This window comes from Salvia miltiorrhiza, chromosome 2 (assembly GCF_028751815.1).
Source record: "Salvia miltiorrhiza cultivar Shanhuang (shh) chromosome 2, IMPLAD_Smil_shh, whole genome shotgun sequence".
Taxonomy (NCBI): domain Eukaryota; kingdom Viridiplantae; phylum Streptophyta; class Magnoliopsida; order Lamiales; family Lamiaceae; genus Salvia; species Salvia miltiorrhiza.
The window spans coordinates 882,606-905,979 of record NC_080388.1 but is presented as its reverse complement, the minus strand read 5'-3'; the positions used below and the strand labels follow the sequence as shown (position 1 = coordinate 905,979).

Genomic DNA, 23,374 nt, shown 5'->3' with positions numbered 1-23,374 from the left:
TGATGATCGAGCCCACTTACCAAGCTCAAGCTAGGTTCGAGTTTGGCTCGGGTGATGCTCGATAATATCGAATTCGAACTTGAGCTTGAGCTCGGCTCGTTAGATGTTCGTATATATGTATGATGTTGAAGCTTGAATTTGTTATAAATTAAAAAAAATCTTCTTAATTAATATGTTACTCGAGCTCGAGTTTGACTCGTTTAAGGCTCGTGTACTAACTCGATTGAAGGCTCGACTGAAGGTTCATGAACAGGCTTGCGAACATATTCGCAAACAATCAAATTCGAACATGTTCGCGAGCTCGACGAGCCGAGCACTGTCAAGCTCGAGCTAGTCTCGATAAAAATTTTAAACTCGAAATTAGACTCGAGCTCGGCTCGTTTATTATCGAATCGAGCTCCGAACAAGATTTTTTCGAATCGAATCTCGAATAGCTTGTGAGTAGCACTATTCATTTATAGCCCTAAAATTAGTACATGTTGAGTATTGTGATTGATTGCCACTGCCGACTGAAAATGCCTAATTTTGGGTTTGCGATTTTAGGCATTTTTTTGAAGAGTGGGTACGAGCCTACTATTGTAACCTTTGACACTCTCATTAAAGGGTTATTGTTGGTTGGAAGGATCCCAGAGGCAGCTAAAGTGTTTTGGATGCTGTTGGCCTACCAACTGTGCGAGCCCGATGAACATACATATAGTACTATGATTAATAGGTTATGCAAAGCTAGAGATACTCTTGAGGCAATTGATTTGCTCTGCTTATTGGAAAAAGAAAAGGTAAACTGCAAACCCAATGTCTATGCTTACAGTGCAGTCATTGATGGTTTGTGCAAGGAAGGCAAGGTGGACGATGCTCTCCAACTCTTCTCCTCTTTGGGTGATAAGGGGATTTCAGCCAATGTTGTGACATATAATCCAATAATTGAGGGGTTGTGTAATATGAGAAGAATGGATGAGGCTGAAGACATTTTGAAGAAGATGATTGCTAATGAGGTATGCCCAGATGTGTGGACGTGTAATATCTTTGTGAATTTATAGCTTTATCTTAAATGACTAGGATTTGAAATGGGAGACACTTCGATATCACTCACTCTTTGAAATGGGACTCTTCTGTTTACTGTTGCTTACATTTTTCTATTTGGTATGTTGATTATCATCTAATTTAACTGTATTTTGGCTTGGCTTTTGTTCTCCAGGTAGAATTCATTCGAGACTTAGGGCTTATATTATAAAATGTATAGTTCCATAATTCATTAATTTGACATGTTGAATTTAACAAGATTTAAAATACAGCAGAATGTGACTTTGAACTCTTTAGAAAACATAGGCTTTAAGCTTTTATGCATTTATCATTTTGGGTGCGTTGTTTTTTGTTGCAAATTTCTCAGGATAGAAGAAACGGTAAGAAAAGATGATCAAAGTTTATCACACAACTTTTCTAACTCATCTTCTCTAGATGGGGTAATCATGAGAAAAGAGTGGGAAAAATGGTGAAACTACCGTTTTCCTCCAAAGAGGCCAATGATGATAAAAAAAAAAAAAAAAAAAACGCGAGACACCATCATCAACGAAAACCACTTAAAGGCTAAAAAAAGTGTAATACAAAACTTCACACCAATCCCTTTCTTCCATTTTATGTTCCACTATTATCATCGAAAAATACCACTTAAATCATTTTAAAAAGTTAAATACGAAATGTAACATCAATCCCCTTCATCCATCTCATGTTCCACCATCATCAACGAAAATCACAACAAAAAATAAAACACGAGACACCATCATCAACGAAAACCACTTAAAGGCTAAAAAAAAAAGTGAAATAGGAGACTTAACACCAATCCCCTTCATCCATCTCATATTCTATCATTATCAACAAAAATCACGACAAAAAATGAAACACGAGACACCATGACCAACGAAAACCACTTCAATCATTAAAAAAAGTGAAAGAATCTGATCGCCTTGACCGATCAGATCGCCGACGCCATCATCCCGAATCTGAGCACCTTGAGATTGATGTGAGCCTCCAATTTCAAACCCTGCACCACCAGCGAGGGGAAGAGAAAGAAGCTGAATGACACCACCTCGAAGACCAGCGGGGTTCTCGAGGTTGTGCTTCCCCAGCGTCGTGAGGGAAAGGCCGATAAAGATGGCGAAGATGAAGAGCGAGTTCACGTTCACCGGGCCGTCCAGGGCGGTCACGTGGACGCTTGTGGTGGCGGTTGTCGGCCCTCCAACGAGCCACGCTGCAGCTGCTCTAAAGCCAATTATTGGGTTTATAGGGGTGAGCAAAATAACTGAAATCGAATATTCGAATCGATCCAAATCCGAAATGTTCGATTTTTCGAATTTTTGGATTAGTTCGGTTTTATTTTTCAAAAGAATTAGATTTTTCAGATTGGTTCGGCTTGGTTATGTAAAAACCGAACAAAACTAAAAAATGAATTGTATTTATTTAATACTAATATATAAATATATAATTATATATACATTTTGATATTAAAATATATATATATATATATATATATATATATATTAATTACTCCCTCCGTCCCACTCTAATAGGCTCATTTTTTTTGGCACGAAGATTAAGAAAACTTACTTTTTAGTAGAAAAGTGGTGTGGTTCACACCAATTAAGTACACATTTTTTATTCAAAATGGAAAATTAGCCTATTAAAGCGGGACATCCCAAAAAGGAAAACGAGCCTATTATAGTGGGACGGAGGGGGTACAATTTAATTTTACTTTTTTATTATTTTTCCTATTTTTTTCTTTGGTTTTCAATTTTTTTCGGTTTTTCAATTTAGTTAATTCGTTTCTGTTTGATTATTTTTTAAAAATCAAATGATTTGGTTTTAATAAAAAATTGAACCGGAAATCATATGCTCGCCCCTAATTAAAAGGGAAAACAATAGACTATTTTATTCATTAACCTTTTAGCTTTCATTGGAGAAAATTTGATCGAAATTTAATTGTTTAAAGAAATTGTACATGAGACTAGTTATCTAAATTCTCATATCAGAAAATTTGATCGGAATTTCACATACTGTCCCTGTCCCACGAATTTTGACACGATTGGTCACAAAAATTAAGGAATTGTAGATTAGTGTTTTAAGGGTCAGTTTGATAGCTAGTTGAGATAAAGATGGATAAATAAAACCTAGTTAAAATATTATAGACTGGGTAATATTAGTAATATATTTTAGTGTTTGATAGATCAAGATTAAAATCTTGATAATATGAATGAGTTGTTTGATAGTTTAAATTAAAATTTAGATTAAATAATAAATTTTAACCTTATATTAAATTAATTGAAAATTTTAAATAAAAAAATGAAATACTATTTTGTTGGGTCTTGTTCGCTATTTTATTTTAACACGCCGCAAGTGTACGGGTGCAATTGTGTACAGTAGCAAGCAAGGTCGTATTCCACAGAGACTGAATTTACCAATTCTTATCCTAAATTATTCTACTCTATCTAGACAAACGAAATTAAGAGTTTTTGTTGTAAAGAACAAAATAAAAAAAACAGCAGGAAAAAAAACAAATCAAGCTGCGAAACAGAGAAACAGATAAAAGAAGATTTCCCAAGGCAAAGGTTTCAACAGATTCTCCTAACTAACATGTTCAATTCAATTAATAAGACGATTCCTAGGGCAATCTCTAAACTAGTCCATACTCACTCCCGTGGCATACAAACCGTTGATTACATGCAAGGCTACCATCCCTGGATCGCACTTCTAACATGTAACTCCTAAAAGTTCCTAGGATTAACGCCCTCACAGTTATCAATTTCCTTTAGAATTAAAATAAATGTGTTCTATGTTCTTAGTTCAGGTAATAATCATCATCTCCCGATCTCAAATTAAAACCTATGATTATGCTAAATTGGTGGCCAATCAATAAAACAAACAATAATAACAAGAACATAAAAAGGAATAACAATCTCAATTAATTGAATCAAACAGTCAGAAATTCAAATCATGTTTACTCCCTAAACCCTGGGAAAAAGGATTCTAGCCAAACATAGACATATGACTAAAAATAAATTCTCAATAAAACAAATAAACATCCACAAGAAAAACCGTAGTAGAATTGAGAATCTTCAGTTCTTGCTCTCGCTCCGTTCTCCGTCTCTCTCAGCTCTCAGGAAAAGTAAAATATGATAAAAGATGATAAAAAGTCTTTAGAAATAAGTTCTTGGGGAGTATTTATATGCCCTAGGTCAAGTAGGACTCAAAAATACCCCAAAATCACGTAAAAGGCTGAAAAACGAACTTTTGGGCGAAAACTCGGCGACTCGCGTGGCCTCTCGCGCGGCCGCGCGCCTGGACCGCGCGGTCTTCCAGCAAATTCTGCTCCGTCGCGCGGCCGCGCAAGCCGACCGCGCGAGCTCTGATGCTTTGCGCAGCAATTTTGTTTTGACTCGTTCTCCTTCGTTCGAACTCTAATTTACGATCCATTTGCTCTCACGAACTCCTATCGAGACGAACTACAACTTGTATTTCAGCCAATTCTTCCAAATTCTGCTTCATTATATCTGAAAATTCGTTCAAACAACAAGCAAATGACAAGTTCTTGACCATAAACCAATATAAGCTCAAATAAATCAACAAACACACAAAATCCTCATAACTAAACATCAAAAATGACACACCAAGAGGTAAAAATGCATGTTTATCAGGTCTTCATCTGCAACCTCCCGATTCTGCTACAATTTTTTTTTTGGTCTTCATCTCCAACCTCCCCCTCCACCTAATCGGCGCCGCCTCCCTCTCTCCAGCGCCGCCAGCCCCACCGCCAAAAGAATTGGCACAGCGCCGCCTCCATTCCTCCAGCGCATAGCGCCGCCTCCCCCCAACCCCCTTCGAAAAATTCATGTTTCCCGTCTAACGTCTCCCATCCCCAACAACCCCACCTAATCGGCGCCGCCTCTTTCTCTCTCTCTAGAACCACCTGCCCCACCGCCAAAAGAATCGGCACAGCGCCGCCTCCCTCCATCTAGCGCGTAGCGCCGCCTCCCCCCAACCCCTTCGAAAAATTCACGTTTCCCATCTAACGCCTCCCATCCTCAACAACCCAAATGGCTCAGCGCCACCTACCTCCTTCCCTCCAGCGCCGCCTCGCCCCTCCCTACCCCCAAATTCATGTCTTCCGTCTTCACAAGAAAACCACCATCACTACCCCAATTGTCGATCTCAATATGACGAGAATCAAGTCTATCAATCAACTCCCGACAAACCAAATTCACAAATTTTCACGATTTTTTTTAATCAATTCACAAATATTCACAAAACCAATTCTCGATTTCTTTGTGGGCATTTTTGCGGTGGGGGTGGAGGTTTGTGGCAGCGACGACGATTCTACTTCAATTTCCAGCGAAATCCATGGCGGGTACCACCGCCTTCTTGAATTCCAACGAAGGCGGTCGGGATTCCGATAAGCAAAGAGCCGCCGCCTCACTCCTGGTACCTTACCTTCAAGATTTCTGTCGGGTTACAAGTGTAGGAGGCCATGATTATTTTTGTCTTTCAAAATTTAATCTATAACACTATTGAAGTATAGAAACGGTAACTGGGGGTGGGGGAGAGTTGTATTTTCTAAGGTGAATAGTGTGTTTGGAGCGGGCTTGGCCATTAATGCGGGCTTGGAATATTATTTGTCAAGCCTATCAAACATAGAGAAATTGTGAGAAATATATATAGTGTATTTCACTTAAAAGTGTGTAAGTTAATAAAGTATAAAAGTGATAAAGTAGGAGATAGAAAGTAATAAAAGTGATAAAATATGAGAGTGAATGTAATAATTATTATCTTATTTGAAAATGTGTCAAGATTCGTGGGACGGCCCAAAAAGGAAAACGTGTCAAGATTCGTGGGACGGAAAGAGTATGTTTTAGCAAAGTTTAAGTTCAAGCACAAAAAAATATATTTATATATGAATTCATGTTCTAATTCGAGCCAAACTCAAAAATTAATTATGAAAGTCATAATCATATTTTTAGAGGAGCTAAATCTGATTACTTAAAATAAAATTGAGAGATGCTTTTGGAAGATGATAACATAAATTACAAAATAGTGGATGAATGCGTTTTCTTCAATACCTAAACGCGATTACTCTTTAAACGGCCGAGATTCGATCAACAACATCCAACGGCTCACCATTAATCGGAATAACCACTTCCACTTCGCCTCTCTTCCCCAAAAACTGCAAAACTCGTTTTTCACCTTTCTTCTCAGAAAACCCTATCTTTCCTTCTTCAACAGCGACCTTCCCCAATTCTTCAGATTCCAATTGAAATCCTACAAAACTATCCCAAGAATGAGGTCGAACCACGCAGCCATATTTTTCGGTAGATTTTTGTCAAATTTTTCGTCTAAATTCTCCACTTTTGCCATCGGTTCTCCACATTATCAATCATTTCTTGTACCCAGTCTTAATTTTGATAATGCCAGCTGCCAAATTAGACACTTCTCCGCCTATCCCATATTTGATTTTGGATCTATACGTGAGCCCAATGATGCAGTCGCTCTATTTCGGGATATGATGAGAACGGAGCCGCTTCCTTCTGTTATAAATTTCAATAAACTGCTGACCAGTGTGGTCAAGCTGAAACAATACTCGGCTGCACTTCATCTGTTCGACAAAATGCTTCAAAGAGATGCTCCCGTAGATCACTACACGTTGAGTATTGCGATTGATTGCTACTGCCGACTGAAAAGACCTGATTTTGGGTTTGCGATCTTAGGCATTTTTTTCAAGCGTGGGTACGAGCCTGATGTTGTAACATTTAACACTCTCATCAAAGGCCTTCTGTTTGTTGGAAGGATCCCAGAGGCGGCTAAAGTGTTGTGGAAGCTGTCGGTGTACCAACTGTGTGAGCACAATGAACGTACGTATAGTACTATGATTAATGGGTTATGCAAAGCTGGATGTACTCTCATGGCAATTGATTTGCTCTGCTCACTGGAAAAAGAAAAGGGAATCTGCAAACCCGATGTCTATGCTTACAATGCAGTCATTGATGGTCTATGCAATGATGGAAAGGTGGACCATGCTCTGCAACTCTTCTCCTCTTTGGGTGATAAGGGGATTTCACCCGATGTTGTGACGTATAATTCAATAATTGGGGGGTTATGCAATAGGAGAAGAATGGGCGAGGGTGAAGACATGTTAAAGAAGATGATAGCTAATGAGGTCTGCCCAGATGTTTGGACGTGTAATATCTTTGTGGATGCTTGGTGCAGAGATGGAAAGGTGGAAGAGGCTGAGCATATGCTGGTATCGATGAAGGAGATTGATGCTCAACCCAACATTGTCACATACAATGCATTGATTAACGGATATTGTATGCAAGGAAAAATGGACAATGCAGAACACATTTTCCAATTGGCAGTGAACTATGGAATTAAGCCCGATATCATAAGCTACAATAGCTTGATGAATGGGTATTGCAAAAAGGGGCAAGTCGATGAAGTTTCACATCTTTTTACCATAATTCCCTACAAAAGGTTAAAGCACAATGTGGTTTCTTATACCATAATGCTAGAGGCCTTATTTCGTGAAGGCAAATCTGAAGACGGCTTGAAGCTGTTCAAAGAGATGGAAGCTCTACATATGTCTCCTAATATAAAGACTTATAGTGTTTTGTTGGATGGTTTGTGTGGAGCTCGTCGTATTTTTGAAGCATTTTCAGTGTTGCATACCATGAAAGATAAAGGCATCATTCCCAACATAGTAACATACAATATTCTCATTGAGGGATTGTGCAACAATAATAAAGTCAAAGAAGCAAAAGATCTGTTCAATGAGCTTCCATCTAAAGGTATGCTGCCGAATGTAGTAACATATACAATCCTTATCGGTGCACTTTGCGTAGATGAGCAGATTGAGGAGGCTAGGGATTTGATGACGCAAATGGTAAACAACGGTTGTTTGCCAGATAATGTGACGTACAATGTTTTAGTTCAAGGTCTTCTCAAAAGGAACAAGACGGGTGATGCAATTCCACTATTGGAAGAGATGGATGCAAGGGGTTTCACACTTGACGAAACTACTTTTTCAATGTGGATTGAGCATGTGGCAAGAGAAGGTAGAGATAGTGTTCTATTTGACAAGGTTAAGAAACTCGTACGAAAGGACCTCTATTCTAAATAGGTGTCATATTGTGTTAGAAGTTGAAGAATTATTTTACCAGAAACTAAGTGCTTATTTGTTTGTTTAATCACTATGTTATGATGATTTTGAATGCTTGAATTTATAGCTTTATCATATATGACTAGGATTTGAAATGGGAGACACTTTGATATCATTCACTCTTTGAATGGGACTCTTCTGTTTACTGTTGCAAACATTTTTCTATTTGGTATGTGGATTATCATCTAATTTAACTGTATTTTGGCTTGGCTTTTGTTCTCCAGGTAGAATTCATTCGAGACTTGGGGCTTATATTATAAAATGTATAGTTCCATAATTCATTAATTTGACATGTTGAATTTAACAAGATTCAAACTACTGCAGAAGGTGACTTTGAACTCTTTAGAAAACATATGCTTTAAGCTTTTATGCATTTATCATTTTTCTATGCACGTCCCCGACAACGAGGAGCTGAAATTGAGGAATTGAAAGAGGCGAAGTCAAAGTGGTGGCAGCTTCGGCGAATCAAAGATTGCAATACCTTCCAAAAGTCGAGAGTTCAGTGGATTCGAGAAGGAGATGCAAATACTTCTTTCTTTCACAGGTGCGTCAACAACAGGAAAAACTGGAATAAAATTGATGGTCTTCTTGTCAATAATGTTTGGGTCGAAGATGTTAATGGTGTCAAAGCTGCTGTGTTTAATCACTTTAAACTTCAGTTCTCAAGATCGCACAGCTAGGGTCCTAGGGACTCTCCCTTAGAAATATGGTCATTAAGAAACTCGATACCTCTCTCATAGCACCTTTTCTAGAAGAAGAAGTTAGAAAAGCTGTGTGGAGTTGCGGTGGTAACAAAAGTCCGGGACCTGATGGATTTACTTTCAATTTCATCAAGAAAATGTGTCATATCGTCAAGGGTGATGTGATGAAGTTCTTGGAGGAGTTTCATGAGACAGGAAGAATTGTTAAAGGTGGGAATCCTTGTTTTGTAACTCTGATCCCCAAGAAAAGTTTGGCTCAAGTAACCTCTGATTTCCATCCAATCTCGTTGATCGGATGCACTTACAAGATTTTGGCAAAAATTTTGGCTAATAGATTAGCAAAAGTGGTGGGCTCAGTTGTATCTGAAAACCAAAGTGCCTTTGTGGGGAACTGTCGCAGCCCGATTCCCGACGCTAGTAATAGCGGGGTACGAGTATCGATACGACTATTTTTAAAGAATAAAAGATAAGAAGAATAGGTCGAACATCAAGCGGAAGCTTATATGAAAAAGTGTTAAGGAAAATCATCATAAATTAACCCAAGGGTAAAAACGTCAACATCGTCATAACTTCGTAAATATCAGGAATTTCAAGATAAAAAACAAAACGGGTATCGCTCATTTTTCGTAAGGAAACATAATATGCAGAGTATCGCAGCAAAAGGCGGATCGATTATATGTATGAAGACATAACAGATTTTGGACAATATTTTGGTACTTAATGAATCAATTGATTTTGTGGTCCAAAAGAGAATGGAATGAATGGTGTTCAAAGTGGATTTTGAAAAAGCTTACGACTCGGTTTTCTGGGAATATTTGGATGAGTAGTGCCAGCTCGAGGAAGTCGAGAGGCTGCTGCTGGAGGCCAAGGGGAAGCTTGAGCTCTGTCAGTCCAAAGGCTCAAGGGGTTTCCATTGATCATCAGGTTTGTTTCAAATTTTTGGTTATTCATCATTTCATCTTGCTTGTTTTGCCACTACTTGGATCATTCTGTTTTCATTCATATGGAGTATATATAGCATTAGGTTGTGCCTGTTATATATATATATAAAAAAAAAAAGGAATGTCAAGAATTGGTTTTTTTATTGGGCTTGTGATTCATCTGTTGTTAATTTATGGAAATTTTGATGAATGAGTTTTTCAAGTATAGTTTGGCTTGGTTGATTATCATTCAAATTATTGAGCCTCAACTTCTTCGAAGAAATTATACAGGGTGACAAATTTTTAGGCCTACCATAGATATCATTGTCTTGTCGCATATTTTGAACACTACAAATGATAAATTGGTGGAAAATTATATTGTTGATATTCAGATGAGCTCAATAATTTGTTGATGGTGCTCTTTGCATTTCTATATATGGTAACTATGAGAATTCATTCATGTGTATAACAAATCCCAAAATTCGCAAAGAATTTGTTTCAACAGCCATGTGCAAATCAAGGATACAAATTTAGAGCTGGCAAATGGGCCAGATTGGGTCAGCTCGACCCAGTCCATCATATTATCGTAGATCAAACACAATGATACATAAATGAAAACTCGATAATAATTATTTATCGAAATATTTAAACATATTTAAAGTCTTAATAGTATCGGACTTTTTGGACCCGAGTTTTTTTGGGTCTCTAATTATTGAGCCCAACCCAATCTTAAATCTGGGCAGGTCGATTTGGCCCATCGAGCTAGGCCATTTTCGTGAGCTCTACTAGGCACCAAGTTTAATTAGAAAATAGATGAAATAATAATAATAATAATAATAATAATAATAATAATAATAATAATAATAATAATAATAAATACAAATCCAAGAAGTGGATTTCCAAGTATGTGAAGAGCAATTTAATTGACAACGAAGCGCAGCTTGTGAACACTATGCTTCTCTAACTAATAGGACTATAGGCCACTAAGAATATTAGTGTTAATGTGTTTTAATTTATTTAGTAAGTACACTTTTTTTCTAAAGAGCAATTTAATTGATGTTGTAAATGAAATACTTGAAGAAAGCCAATGGAAATATCTGAGGTAGCTCAAGACTAATTTAATCATAGGAGATGTCAAGATTCATGGGACAAGACAAATCCTAGGTGACACTATTATGAAACTTAAATTCTGTTTAATCCACCAAACCAAACAGCCCACGCAGCAAAAAAGACTAATGACATCACAAAAGTAAAATTACTCAAGAAACAAATCAGCCAGTAACCAAATAAGAGCCACCAAATCCACAAAAATCATCAATATCATAACATAAAACATGTCAAAATTCACAAACACCTTACATTGTTACACTAAACTCAGCAGCATTCAGGTAAAAAAAACCTAATTTAGTTCTTCCCATTCTCAGCTGCGTGATCCTCTTTCCCTATCGCAACCACCACCTTCTTCAGCACGAACTCCGTAGGCTGATGCGAGTTCTCCACAGCCTTCGATATCCCCTGCCACCTCTCCCCGTGCTTCGGGTCTGCCGCGACGCACCTGTTCAGCACATCCCTCTGCATATCCTCGCCACCGTGCTGGAGCTCGAATTTGTAGTACAGCGCCCAGAAATCCCCAATATCCGGAGCCAGCGTCACAGCCCGGTTGAACCACGACCTTGCCTTGTCAACCTTCCTATCGTGCCAGAATATCTTCCCCACAGCAGCGAGGACGTGAGGGTCGTCCCCGCATCTCTTGTACGCGTCCCTGCTCTTCGTCTTCTGCTGGGGCCGAGGCACCATCTCTATGGACGCAGCCCAGAGGATCCCACTGGTCGGGCACTCCTGCAACGCCTTTGCCATCAAGATATCGGCCTCCTTCTTGTGCCCGTGTCGGGACTCAGCTCGCACTGCAGCGAGCCAGAGCTCAGGGTTCTGAGGGTTCTTCTTCCTAGCCATGGTCAGAACCGCGCGAGCCTTACTCAAACCAATCACTTTCTCCTCCAAGTGAGCAAGTGAGAGCCATAAAGGGATACAGTTTGGACAGTGCTTCAGCCCCAACTCGTACGCCTCCTTCGCCTGCTCCAAGTTAGTAAGACGCTCCTCCAACTGCCCGAGCATCAACCAGAGCTTGAAAAACGAAGGGAACAGCTTCAGCCCTTCATCCAACAATCTCCTCTCCTCTGCAGTGTTCCCCAATTCTCTCTCAACAATCGCGGATTTCATCCACACTCGCTCCGTCCCTCCCCTCTCTCGAGCCTTTGCAAGAAGCATCCTCGCCCTCTCTGGCTCGTGATTCTCAAACTCAAGCTTGAACGCAGCAAGCCAGATCTCCTCCGAGTTAGGGATTGCAGCATATGCTTCTTGAAGAATTGCCCGAGCAGCGGGCACATCCCCAGCAAGCCACTTCTCCTTTGCACCCATGAGCCACAAAACCTCCGCATGTGGTATGTAAGTAACAGCCTTTCGCAGCAGCGCATCCAGAGATTCCCGGGTGCCGTGGCTCTTCTCGAGCTGAGCAGCCTTCAGCCATATGCTCTTCTTCGTCAAGAACACGGTGAGAGCATGGGCGTAGATGGCCCTCGCAGTCTCAATCGAGCCTCTCTTCTTGCACTCTTCTGCATCAGCAACCCAAGTCCTCTTCCTATCTTCTTCCTCCACCCCGATTTCAATCGTGTTGTGAATTATTGCCTGACATGTAGCAACAGAGCCAGCTCTCTCAGCTGCCTCAGCCTCCTTCATCCACATTTCTCTATCAATCTCAACGCCTTCCCTCTGCAACGCCCGAATACCTCTCTCTATAATCTTCCCAACCATGCTAGTATTCCCATTAGCCTCTTCCAACTTGGCCGCAGTGATCCATATCGCAGGCTCCTTCGAGAGCTTCTCCCTCGCCTTATTCAGCACCTTCTTCGCATTCTCATACGTTTCTAGTCTAGCAAGAGCCAGCCACAGCTCCACGTGCAACGGGCAGCATTCCACAGCTCTCTGCAACAAAAGCCTCGCATCTTCCTCGTTAGCAAGCTCGACCACCGCCTTCCAAAGCCTTACAGAATCCGGGATATGCTCGAGCCCCTTCCTCAACACTCTACTCTTATTCACATCATCCAGCTCAAGCTTCGCTGCCTGCATCCACAGCTTCACCGAATTCGGAATCGCCTTCACACCCCTCGCAATCACAGCCTTGGCATCAGCATGGGAGGCTAAGCGACACGCCTCGAGCCAAACATCTTCGCTTTTTGGACATTCTTCGCACCCTTTCCTGATCAACTGCTGAGCTGCCTGCAGCTTCCCTGCCACCTCCTCCAACCTAGCTGCTGCAATCCAGCCATGAGGGTGCTTCGGATTCGTCTGCGTTACAGATTTGAGCAACAGCCTCGCCTTGTTTATATCAGAAACCTCTGCATCACTAGTGATCTTCATACTCTTCAAATCTGTCAAATAACCTTTAGGATCCACCACTGTCAATCCAGATACAGAATCAGACAATCTATCAAGCTTCAACGACAACACAGTTCCTCTCCCTTCACCAACTGCAGTCAAATCCGTGACCGGCGTCTGCGCCCACGGCGTCTCAGTCCCACCGGCCGCCCTGCTCTTCGGGTCCAAGGCGCTAACATGCTCCTTCTCCTGCCTCGCCTTCTCCAACAGCGTGTCCGGGACCGGAACGAAGCTCTCGAATCGCTTCTTCTTGTTCCTCAACGAGTAATCCCCAATCTCCGGTATGCTATCCCACTCCTCAGTCGATAACGTGTACAATTTCCTCTTCAAATCGGCAAACTGCTCCGTGATCTTTGGATTCGAAGCTCGATACTTCTCAATCTCCTCCTTCAGCCGCGCCTCCCTCCGATCCTTCCGCCGCGAATCCATCCTCTTATCAATCGCCTCCCACACCGCATCCGCTTCCTTGTCCTCGTCATCGTACTCCGCCGAAGCAAACAATCCGGCGTCGTTCCCCTCAAATTCGTCGAATTTCTGATTCTCGTCGTACCCCTTCTCCTCGCTCTCCTCCTCCTCTTCCTCCTCGCCGGCTCCCTTCCCGCGGCCGCGGCCGACGCCGGGGGCCCCTGGAGCACCAATCGCCGCCGCGGATCTGTCAGGAAGGTCGGGCGCGGCTCGGGCCGGACCGATATCGGACCGGGTAGTGAAGCCGGTGGCTCCACGGCCTAGCCCGGCTACGTAATTCGGAGGCGGCTTCGTGTTGAGGAAGTCGGTCCTGACCTTGGGAGCCACGGGCGCCTGCATACCGCCGAGGAAAGGGATGTGAAGGGTTAGGGTTGAATTTGGGGAAACCCCCAAATCGGACAGGAACACGGCGGCATTTTCGTGATTAGAGAGGAGGCGCGGCGACAGGTAGAGGCGCTGCTGAGAAATTGGTATGAGGTGGTTGCGCTGGAGGTGGAGGCTGAGGGCCTGTAAAGTGGTAGTCGAAGGATTAAGATTGACGGTTAGGGTTTTGTGGAAAGGGGATTGGACAAACACCATATTTAGGGTTTAAACCGTAAAATTGGGGGAAAGGGGAAAGAGAGGCGGCCAAAATCGCCGGAGAAGAAGGCTTTTCCGACGTAGTAATCGGAGTGTTTGCGAGAGATAGTGTGTGTGTATCTATAATCGCATATAGCCGATTTTTTATTTCCTTTTTCTTTTATACTTTTTCTTGTCAAAATATAATCGTAAATAACCGACTCTAAACTATATATTGCCATGATTAACTCAATTACTATTAATTACACTACTAGTTACATGTATGTGACTATATGTATTTAATTTGCTCAAACAATTTTCATTTTAATCAATCTAACTAATCAATTAGATTTTTTCCAATTTCTTTTTTTAAAGTAGATAACTAATGATTTTTATTATTCCGTTGCTCGAACACGCAACTTAATTATTACTAAAAGGGAAAATTTTTATTAATTGAATTGTATTTCAATCCTCGGTAATTTATAATTTTCTTTTCTTCAAGGACTTAATAGTTTATAATTAATCACATTGTATTCGTTACTAGGGTTGGTAAAACGGCTTCTGTTAATCGATTATAATTGTAATTGAACAAAAATTTTAGTCACAAACACTTGGGTACAACCAGGTTGACCCACACCCAGAATAGTGTCATTTACACGGTTCAGGTCAGATGCAGGTTCGGATCAAAATGCGGGTCAGGGTCTGAGTGTGAGTGAAATCCGATTGTAACTAAGACCACCTCATTTTTAGTTAATCGGTTAATCGATAATCGATTTTCACCAGTTCAGTTTCGGTTATCAAATTCTCTAAAATTCGGTTAATCAGTGTAATCGATCGGTTAAACCTGATTAATCGAATTAATAATTAAAATATTATATTTTATTCAAAAAATTAAAATTAAAATCAAGTAATGGAAAATAATTACTCCTACAAGTTTTTATAAAATAATTTTCTATTATGTGTAAATATAAATAATGAGGTGGTGGAGTGGATAAGACTTTACCCTTTTTTTCTACACAAATTCTTCTGTGCACCCGGATGTACAGTATCATTTCGATAACATGATAGTGTTATTTAATGTTAGTGTCATTTCGCGACAATGTTATTTATATAACATGATAGTGTCATTTGTAAAACAAGATAGTGTTAGTGTCATTTAAAGATAATGTTAGTGTTAGTATCATTTAGTGTAAATGTTAGTGTCATTTTGCATCTGGGTGCACAGGAGACCACCTCTTCTTTCTAAGGGCACATGTTTGAATCCCTTAAGTAGCAATTGAAACATATATATATATATATATATATAGGGTAGTGCTATTCAATGAACTGTCCTTAGCCTATAAAATAAGACTTATTTATGATCGTTGATAATATGGTAATCAACGGTTTGGATTAATTTTTAGGTAGATTGCATAGTTCATTAGATAAAACAAAATATTCATACGTTTGTTTCACAGAAGGGTATTATTGACATATTATGTTGACCTTCCATATCTACACCCACAACTTTCCGATTCTCTCACAATTAATTAGGGAATTGAAGATTTGAATCAAAAACTCATCTTCTCATATTCTCTAAAACCAAATAAGAGCGCCAGTGGAGGAGTAGAACCTAGAGTTCATCCATTTCCGTCGAGTGTGATATTCTGATTCCGTTTACAAGGCGACGACAATGGCGCGGACCAAGGGTAATACATCGGGTGAGATGAATCGCATGTTCTCTATTATTTTTTTGGAAAAGTTTTTTTGTTCCAGAAACACCTGACAATCGGCACAGGTAGAGGATGGTTGTCGTCGCACGTCCTAGTGAAGAGTGGCGCGGTGGTTCTGAATCGCATCTGGACGACGCGGCAATGGACGGGGATGGATTGGCGTGAGCAGTGGTGGTGGCAGCGCTGCTGCTCGTCGTCTGGATCTGGTGGCGGCACTATGTGCAGGAGAGGCGGACAGGGGTGGTGCGAGGATGAACGACGAAGAAACCTGATGTGAGAGGCGTGAGAGATATACCTGCAGGTGTGAAGAGGCGTGAGCAGTGGTGGTGGCGGCACTGCTGCTCGGCGTCTGTATTTGGCGGCGGCGCTATGTTCGGCGTTCAACTGGGGATGATGAGGCGTGAATTATTTTTTTATTTTCGTACGAGTTATTTTTTATTTGCGTACGAATTATTTTTGGTTTACGTATGAATTATTTTGATTTTCGTATGAATTATTGTAGCCTCAAGCAACAACTAAATAGGAAATTTAAGATTTGCAATTATTACATATTAGTTTATTCCAGGGAGTGACGCCATTTCAGTAGTTTGATAATTGATGTGATTGAAATATTTTCGTGCTACACTATGCATGATATATATATTTCTTATTCCATAAAGTTAAATCTGAAACAGGAAAAATTCATACAATCTGTTAGTTAAATTCATGCATTGGTAAGATTTGATGTAGATCATGAGTTGTTTAATTCATCGATTGGCAGATAAATATTTATACATTTTAGTGAATAAGTGCAACATTGGAAGCCCATCTTAAAGAATGATGAATTCAAATATTAGGATGACTCATGTTATGTCGCGATTTTGCCAAGTAAAATGAAAAAACATAAATTTTAGAGAAATGAGCATTGTTTAAGTGAAGAATTCATACAGACATAATATAAAATTCATGAATTGCAATGATATGAAAGAGATCATAAAGAGCTTAATGTAGATGGAAATATATTCAAGTACATATTCCAGAAATAAAAATTATGAAAAACAAAATAATCCATGAGCATAACTAAAACACAGTCCCTCCATGAATCAAAACACAGTCCCTGCATGAATAAATACGTGTTGATTCATGAACATAATATGACCGTCTATTTCAAACAGATGAAGGGTTTATGTATGAATTTTTATCTGTTGCGTGAATTATTTTTGGTTTATGTATGAATTTTTAGGTTTTGGGATAATCTGATTGCATGAATTGTTTTTTGTTTAAATAAATTATTATTTTGTATGAATTATGGAATGCTTAAAATTCATACAGAAACGATGTAAATGAGCAAAAACATTCATACAGGTATCATTAAAATATTCGTACATATATTTAAAATATTCGTACAGAAAAGATGTAAAATTCATGGACTTAAAGGATCATATAGAAATAAATTCATGGATTTTCCATACAAACTAGTAGCGTGAATATTAGTTAATAGCTAAATTTAGTTCATGAAATATTGAATATATCATGGTGCGATAAATCCGAATCATATGGAGAGGATTCCATTTTCGTAGATTATGGAATGAGATAATGATGGAAACGTGATCCCTTTATTTATGGAGATGATAGTTAAAGAAAAATGGTAATTACTTTCTTATCCCCTACTCCAAATCTGCAATTATGGCATATATTACATCTCAATAAAATCTGGCCGTCCATTACAAATAGATCAAGCGTCTATATTTAGTCTTATTTTATAGGCTAAGCTTGGGTTTTATTTTAGCGCAACCCTATATATATATATATATATATATATATATATATATATATATAGAGAGAGAGAGAGAGAGAGAGGTTCAAGAAAGAACCATAAATAAAAAAAGAACAGAGAATCATTTTCAGCCATTCGATTATCAAGATCTACGGTGGATGTATCATCTTGTTAGATGAATGCAGATCCTGGGTTCGAATCCTGAATGGAGCAATTTTTTTTTATTTTTTTAGTGCATTAATTTTAACAGCGAATGCATTAATTTTTACAGTGAATGCATTAGATTTGATGGTTCTCACGTTCTGACAAATAATGTAGTTCTCTGTAGGTTCATACCCTATATATATATATATATATATATATATATATATATATATATATATATATAAGGTTCAATGAAGAAGGTCTAAATGTAAGAAAGAAAAGAGAAGTAATCTCATCCGTTGATCTTATTTAATCTAACGGACATGATTTATTCACACCATGTTCAACGGATTTTTCCGTTGAATATATGGGGGGTCGAAACCCAGAACCCCCAAAAATATTGTATATGTTCACGCATGTTCAACGAAAAAATTTGTCTTACATTTAGGTCTTTTTCATTAAACCTAACCCTATATATATATATATATATATATATATATATATATAGGGTCGCATTCAATGGAGACCAATTCTTATATAGAGAATGAAGACCAAATCAAGGCCATTCATCTCAATCCAATCAATGATCCAGATTATTTCCTGATTTGATTTTTCATGTAATTAAATAATGGTTAATTACATTTATTTAATCCAAAAAGGGCAAAAACGTCCACTCAAATCCACGAATTATGGCATCTGGTTGAACAAATCCCAAAAATTACTCTCTTCCAATTCTGGGACTTGATCCGTCAATGAGCATAATAGGTGAACATTAGTATGTTCATTTGTTTTCCTATGAACATATTGATGAACATTAGTATGTTCATTTGTTTTTCTACGAACATTATCATGTTCATTTATTTTTCAACGAACACAGTACAAAAAAATCGATGAACACGGTGGCGGCGACGGCGACCGTTTCTGCCGGCCGAAAAAAGAACCATGCGCCAGATCTGGTGGGGGTTGGACGGCCGCTGCTGCTGTCAGGGAGCAAGAGGGAGGTCGAGGGAGAGAGGAAGCAGGGGAGGCGACGGCCTGCCGGCTGCTGCTGCCTGTCACGGTGGCGACGACGGCGATCGTTTCTGCCAGCCGAAAAAGGAACCATGCGCCAGATCTGGTGGGGGCTGGACGACCGCTGCTGCTGTCAGGGAGCAAGAGGGAGGTCGAGGGAGAGAGGAAGCAGGGGAGGCGGCGGCCTGCCGACTGCTGCTGCCTGTCACGGTGGCGGCGACGGCGATCGTTTCTGCCGATCGAAAAAGGAACCATGCGCCAGATCTGGTGGGGGCTGGACGGCCGCTGCTGCTGTCAGGGAGCAAGAGGGAGGTCGAGGGAGAGAGAGAGGTTGGAGGAGTGAGATTAGGGTTAAATAGAAAATGACATGCTTAACCTTTTGATTATAAAATAAATGAAAATTAATAAATTTAATCAATTAAATTACCACCATTAGATTAAGTTAGATCAAGGAACCAGATTTGGTCTTCATTCTCTATATAGGGGAGTGGTCTCCATTGAACTCTTCCATATATATATATATATATACTCCCCTATATAGAGAATGAAGACCAAATCAGAGACATTGATCTCACCAAAATCAATGAATCAGATTCATCCGAATTCTTCAAGTTTAGATCCTGTAAATTCCGCATTTTCCAATTCTGGGAACCAACGAACATTATTATGAACTTACGAACATAATTATGTTTATTTGTTTTTATACGAACATTAGTATGTTCATTTGTTTTTTATACGAACACATCGACGAACATTAGTATGTTCGTAGATTCATAATAATGTTCGTTGGTTCCCAGAATTGAAAAATGAGGAATTTACGGGATTTTCTAAACTTGAAGATTTCGGATTAATCTGATTCATTGATTTTGGTGAGATCAATGGCTCTGATTTGGTCTCTATTCTCTATATAGGGAAGTGGTCTCCATTGAAGCTGACCCTATATATAATATATAGGGGAAGGCTATACAGAAAACTCCCCTTATACTATAAAATAGGACTAATTTATGGCCATAGATCTACTGCTAATTAACGATCTTGATTAAATTGTGGGATATTGCATTAATTCGTAGTCTTCCATCTTAAAATGCATACTGATTTTCAATCAAAGGGCATAATCGAAATTGGAATTATGACTTTCCATATCAAAAAAAAATTGAAATTAGCGGCTGCAATTCTCGCCGGTAAAAAAGAGGCGGTCGCCGGCGATGCAAATACCGGCGGCCCGTTACCGCCGGCAATTATCTCGTCAGAGATTTGATTGCCGACGGCGAAACTTAGTCGCCGGAGATTACTGATGGCAGTGCCGCCGGTAGATTTTGTCGGGGAACTCAAGTGTTTGGACGGATATTTACCGGCGGTAGATATGCCGCCGGTGATCACCACCAACCACCGATGTCACCGATGTGGGGTGATTACCGGCGGGCTATTGCCACTGCTAATTACCGGCGGCAATTATTTAAATTGTATAATTATTTAAATTATTTATTTTATTTATTTATCTTATTTATCTTATTTATTTATATCCACCAATATTTTCATATTTATACAGTATTTCAAACCTTAGACGAACTTTACAGTGGGTCACCCATCTTAGTTTTGCTCTAAGTCAAGCACGCTTAACCTTGAAGTTCCTTTTGAATTGTCCCCAGTAGAGAACACTCGTATAATTGATATATCTATTACCTATTAAATCATTTAAAGGCTATTTCAATATACAATATATATCATATATTTATAACATTTGAATATGACGAGATGATATCCAATGATGTTGTTAATTACGGATCAGTCTCGTGCCGCCCTTATTTTTATGGCAAATAAATATTTATTTTTAAATTTTTTTTATCAATATAGTTTATTAATCATAAGTATTTTAATTTGATAATTTTAATGTATTTTTGAATTCATTTGCATATATGTCCTTATTTTTATGTCGAAACAATATATTTATTTATTAATTAATATGTTATTATTTTTTTTATCAATCTACGTTATAGAGCATAAGTATTTTCATTTTGTAATTATAATGTATTTTGAATTCATTTACATACCTTGAATTCACTCACAATAAATAGGACGATGTGAAAACATAAAACAATTAAATTGTTCAACAAAACACAAATGTTAAACAAAGTTCAAGTGTAATTTTGTTTGTTCAGAAACATAACATAAATAAAATAGTTCAACATGATATAGATACATAGAAGTGATGCTCAAGGTAGCTGACCCGACCGCTTCAGTATCTCCTCGAACTGACTTATCCGCTGCTCAAGGGCATCGCGTGCTGCTCGTTCGGCCTCACGTGCTGCTTCTTGGGCCGCCCTATCCTCCTCAGCCCTTTGGAGGCGCTCCTCCAGTGTGGAGATCCGAGTCTCATACATCCGCTGAGACATCTGGGAAGACCCTGTACTGCTAGTAGACCCCCTACTAAACTGGCTCACACCGGCACTTCCAGTGCCATAGAGTCGTGACCTACCGGGACGTACGAGCTCCAAGTAGACCTCATCGAGTCGGTCCTCTCGTCCTGTCTCAGCAGCAACGCGATGAATCTTCGCTTAATTCATACATAACAATGCACAATTATTATAAAATAAATACATTTTACTATGTATTATTAATCTTTGTTCAAACATAAACATTTACATCAAGTTTGGCATCCTTTTTTGACACAAAAGTTCCATCTGCGAGCATGTGTAGGCGGAGGAAAGTGTTGTAGATAGATGTAGTCGGGGGGACTTCACCATCCAAGAGCTGTTCATGCATTTATATAAGATAAATAAGGTAATATAATATATATATATATATATGTATATATTAATATTTATATTTCTTAGATAAATACTTAATTGATAATTACTAACCAGACTCTGCTGCAGAATACGACTCGACTGAGACCCTCCAACGTGCCGGCTGATCCTTGTACCAACTCCATCGGGCTCAGAGTATCGGTTCTCACGTGCGCGCCTGGAAACGGCCTTAACCTCATCTTGATCCCAGTATGCATTGAGTCCCGTCCAAAAGGTGTCGGACATGCCCAGCGGTGTCTCCATCATCTCCCCTGCCTCGGTCTTCTCCTTGAGCTGTCTCTTATACTCGCTCATGTTGTCACTGTACCTTTTGCGGACATTTTTTAACCATATTTTTTTCACATCAGCCTCATCATCAGGGTTCCAAGTAAACTCTTTCTATTGAATATATTGGTTAAATTAATATAACATTTTAACAATATATAATGATAAATTTATACATAGTAGAAATTCAATTACCTTGAATTCCTCAAAATACAAGTCCTGCACCGTTGGCGGAGTTAACTTCCACGTGTACCCGCCTGGGTTCGGAATCCTCTTAAACGAGTTCGTGCAATTGGTGGAGATCCCCAGGGGCTCGATCAAGTTACTGTATGTGTATTCCAATATATCAAAATAATTTAAAAAATTACTTGGTATAGACAAATAATGATTTAAATTAAAATACTTACCCATCAGTATTCCTCTAGAAGAGGATCCTCCCATTGCGCCTAGCGCAATCGGCCCTAATCGAAGCCACTGATCGGCCTTTGGGCCTTCTAGACCCAGATGCAGCAACGGTCTGTGGAGTGGAACTCTCTGGAGTCGCAGAAATGTACGGCCCAGAGCCTGAGGAGGACTGTCGCTCCTGCTCAGGCCCAGAAGACCGACTACCAAACCCCAAAAGCCCTCTACGATGAGACATGGTACCTATTTCAAATTGATTCAAATAAGTATAGACACAACCGGTATACAATTATCAAATAAAATAACAAGACTGTCACATAAATTGATTCAGATAAGTATAGACAGTATGTGAATTGCATGAAGTTTCTGATCACAAAAAATAACAAGCATAAACAAATACATTGCCAAATATTCCAAATTGTACATTTACAATTATTTCTAATCATCACTACTGTCATCATCATTACTGTCGTCGTCATCAGATGTCAACGGTTGGTCGTCGTCTTCTGGTTCATCGTCATCTTCAATGTTAACGATTCCACCGAAGGGATGAACAAGAAGTGGTGGGTCAATGTCCGAATTTGCAGAGTTAGGGCTTGAAGCCCGAATTTGGGCTTCAAAATTAGCGGCGGCCCATTGCCGCCGCTAAAGCCCGACCCGCACTCTCATTTACCGGCGGCAATGTAGCCGCCGCTAATCACCGGCGGCACATGCCGCCGCTATTGTTAAATTAAAAAAAATAATTTAATATACATTTTCCGGCGGCCTTTATATTTACCGGCGGCATGGCCGCCGGTGATCGCCGGCGGCGATTTTACCGCCGGTATTTAAGCCATATATTTAAAATTTACGGGTCGGCCGCTCCGCCGTCGAAAAGCCGCTGGTAATCGCCGGCGGCGGAGCTGCCACCGGTAAATCGGCGCTTTTTTGTAGTGGTTCCAATATATACGCTCATTTACTAAGGAAAAAAATATATGTCATGGTTTGACTATATTTTTCTGC

At 39.5% G+C, this 23,374-nt stretch overlaps 4 protein-coding genes across 4 annotated transcripts; 2 read left to right on the top strand and 2 right to left on the bottom strand.

The window, feature by feature from the left end:
• The first annotated feature begins 515 nt into the window (after positions 1 to 515).
• LOC131013659 (putative pentatricopeptide repeat-containing protein At1g12700, mitochondrial) lies at positions 516 to 1,037 on the top strand. Its single transcript, XM_057941785.1, has one exon. It carries the CDS (start codon positions 516 to 518, stop codon positions 1,035 to 1,037), a length of 522 nt encoding a protein of 173 aa, XP_057797768.1.
• A 5,064-nt stretch (positions 1,038 to 6,101) lies between these two features.
• Positions 6,102 to 8,352, top strand: LOC131012467 (putative pentatricopeptide repeat-containing protein At1g12700, mitochondrial). Its single transcript, XM_057940423.1, has one exon. It carries the CDS (start codon positions 6,323 to 6,325, stop codon positions 8,156 to 8,158), a length of 1,836 nt encoding a protein of 611 aa, XP_057796406.1. The 5' UTR covers positions 6,102 to 6,322; the 3' UTR covers positions 8,159 to 8,352.
• A 2,728-nt stretch (positions 8,353 to 11,080) lies between these two features.
• Positions 11,081 to 14,433, bottom strand: LOC131012459 (protein STABILIZED1-like). Its single transcript, XM_057940411.1, has one exon. It carries the CDS (start codon positions 14,295 to 14,297, stop codon positions 11,223 to 11,225), a length of 3,075 nt encoding a protein of 1,024 aa, XP_057796394.1. The 5' UTR covers positions 14,298 to 14,433; the 3' UTR covers positions 11,081 to 11,222.
• Positions 14,434 to 21,112: 6,679 nt separating this feature from the next.
• LOC131013658 (uncharacterized) lies at positions 21,113 to 22,610 on the bottom strand. The gene is made up of 5 exons (XM_057941784.1): positions 22,471 to 22,610; positions 22,166 to 22,295; positions 21,761 to 22,084; positions 21,543 to 21,650; positions 21,113 to 21,448 (listed from the first exon to the last, which is right to left on the bottom strand). Exons 1-5 carry the CDS (start codon positions 22,608 to 22,610, stop codon positions 21,113 to 21,115), a joined length of 1,038 nt encoding a protein of 345 aa, XP_057797767.1.
• Positions 22,611 to 23,374: the final 764 nt, after the last annotated feature.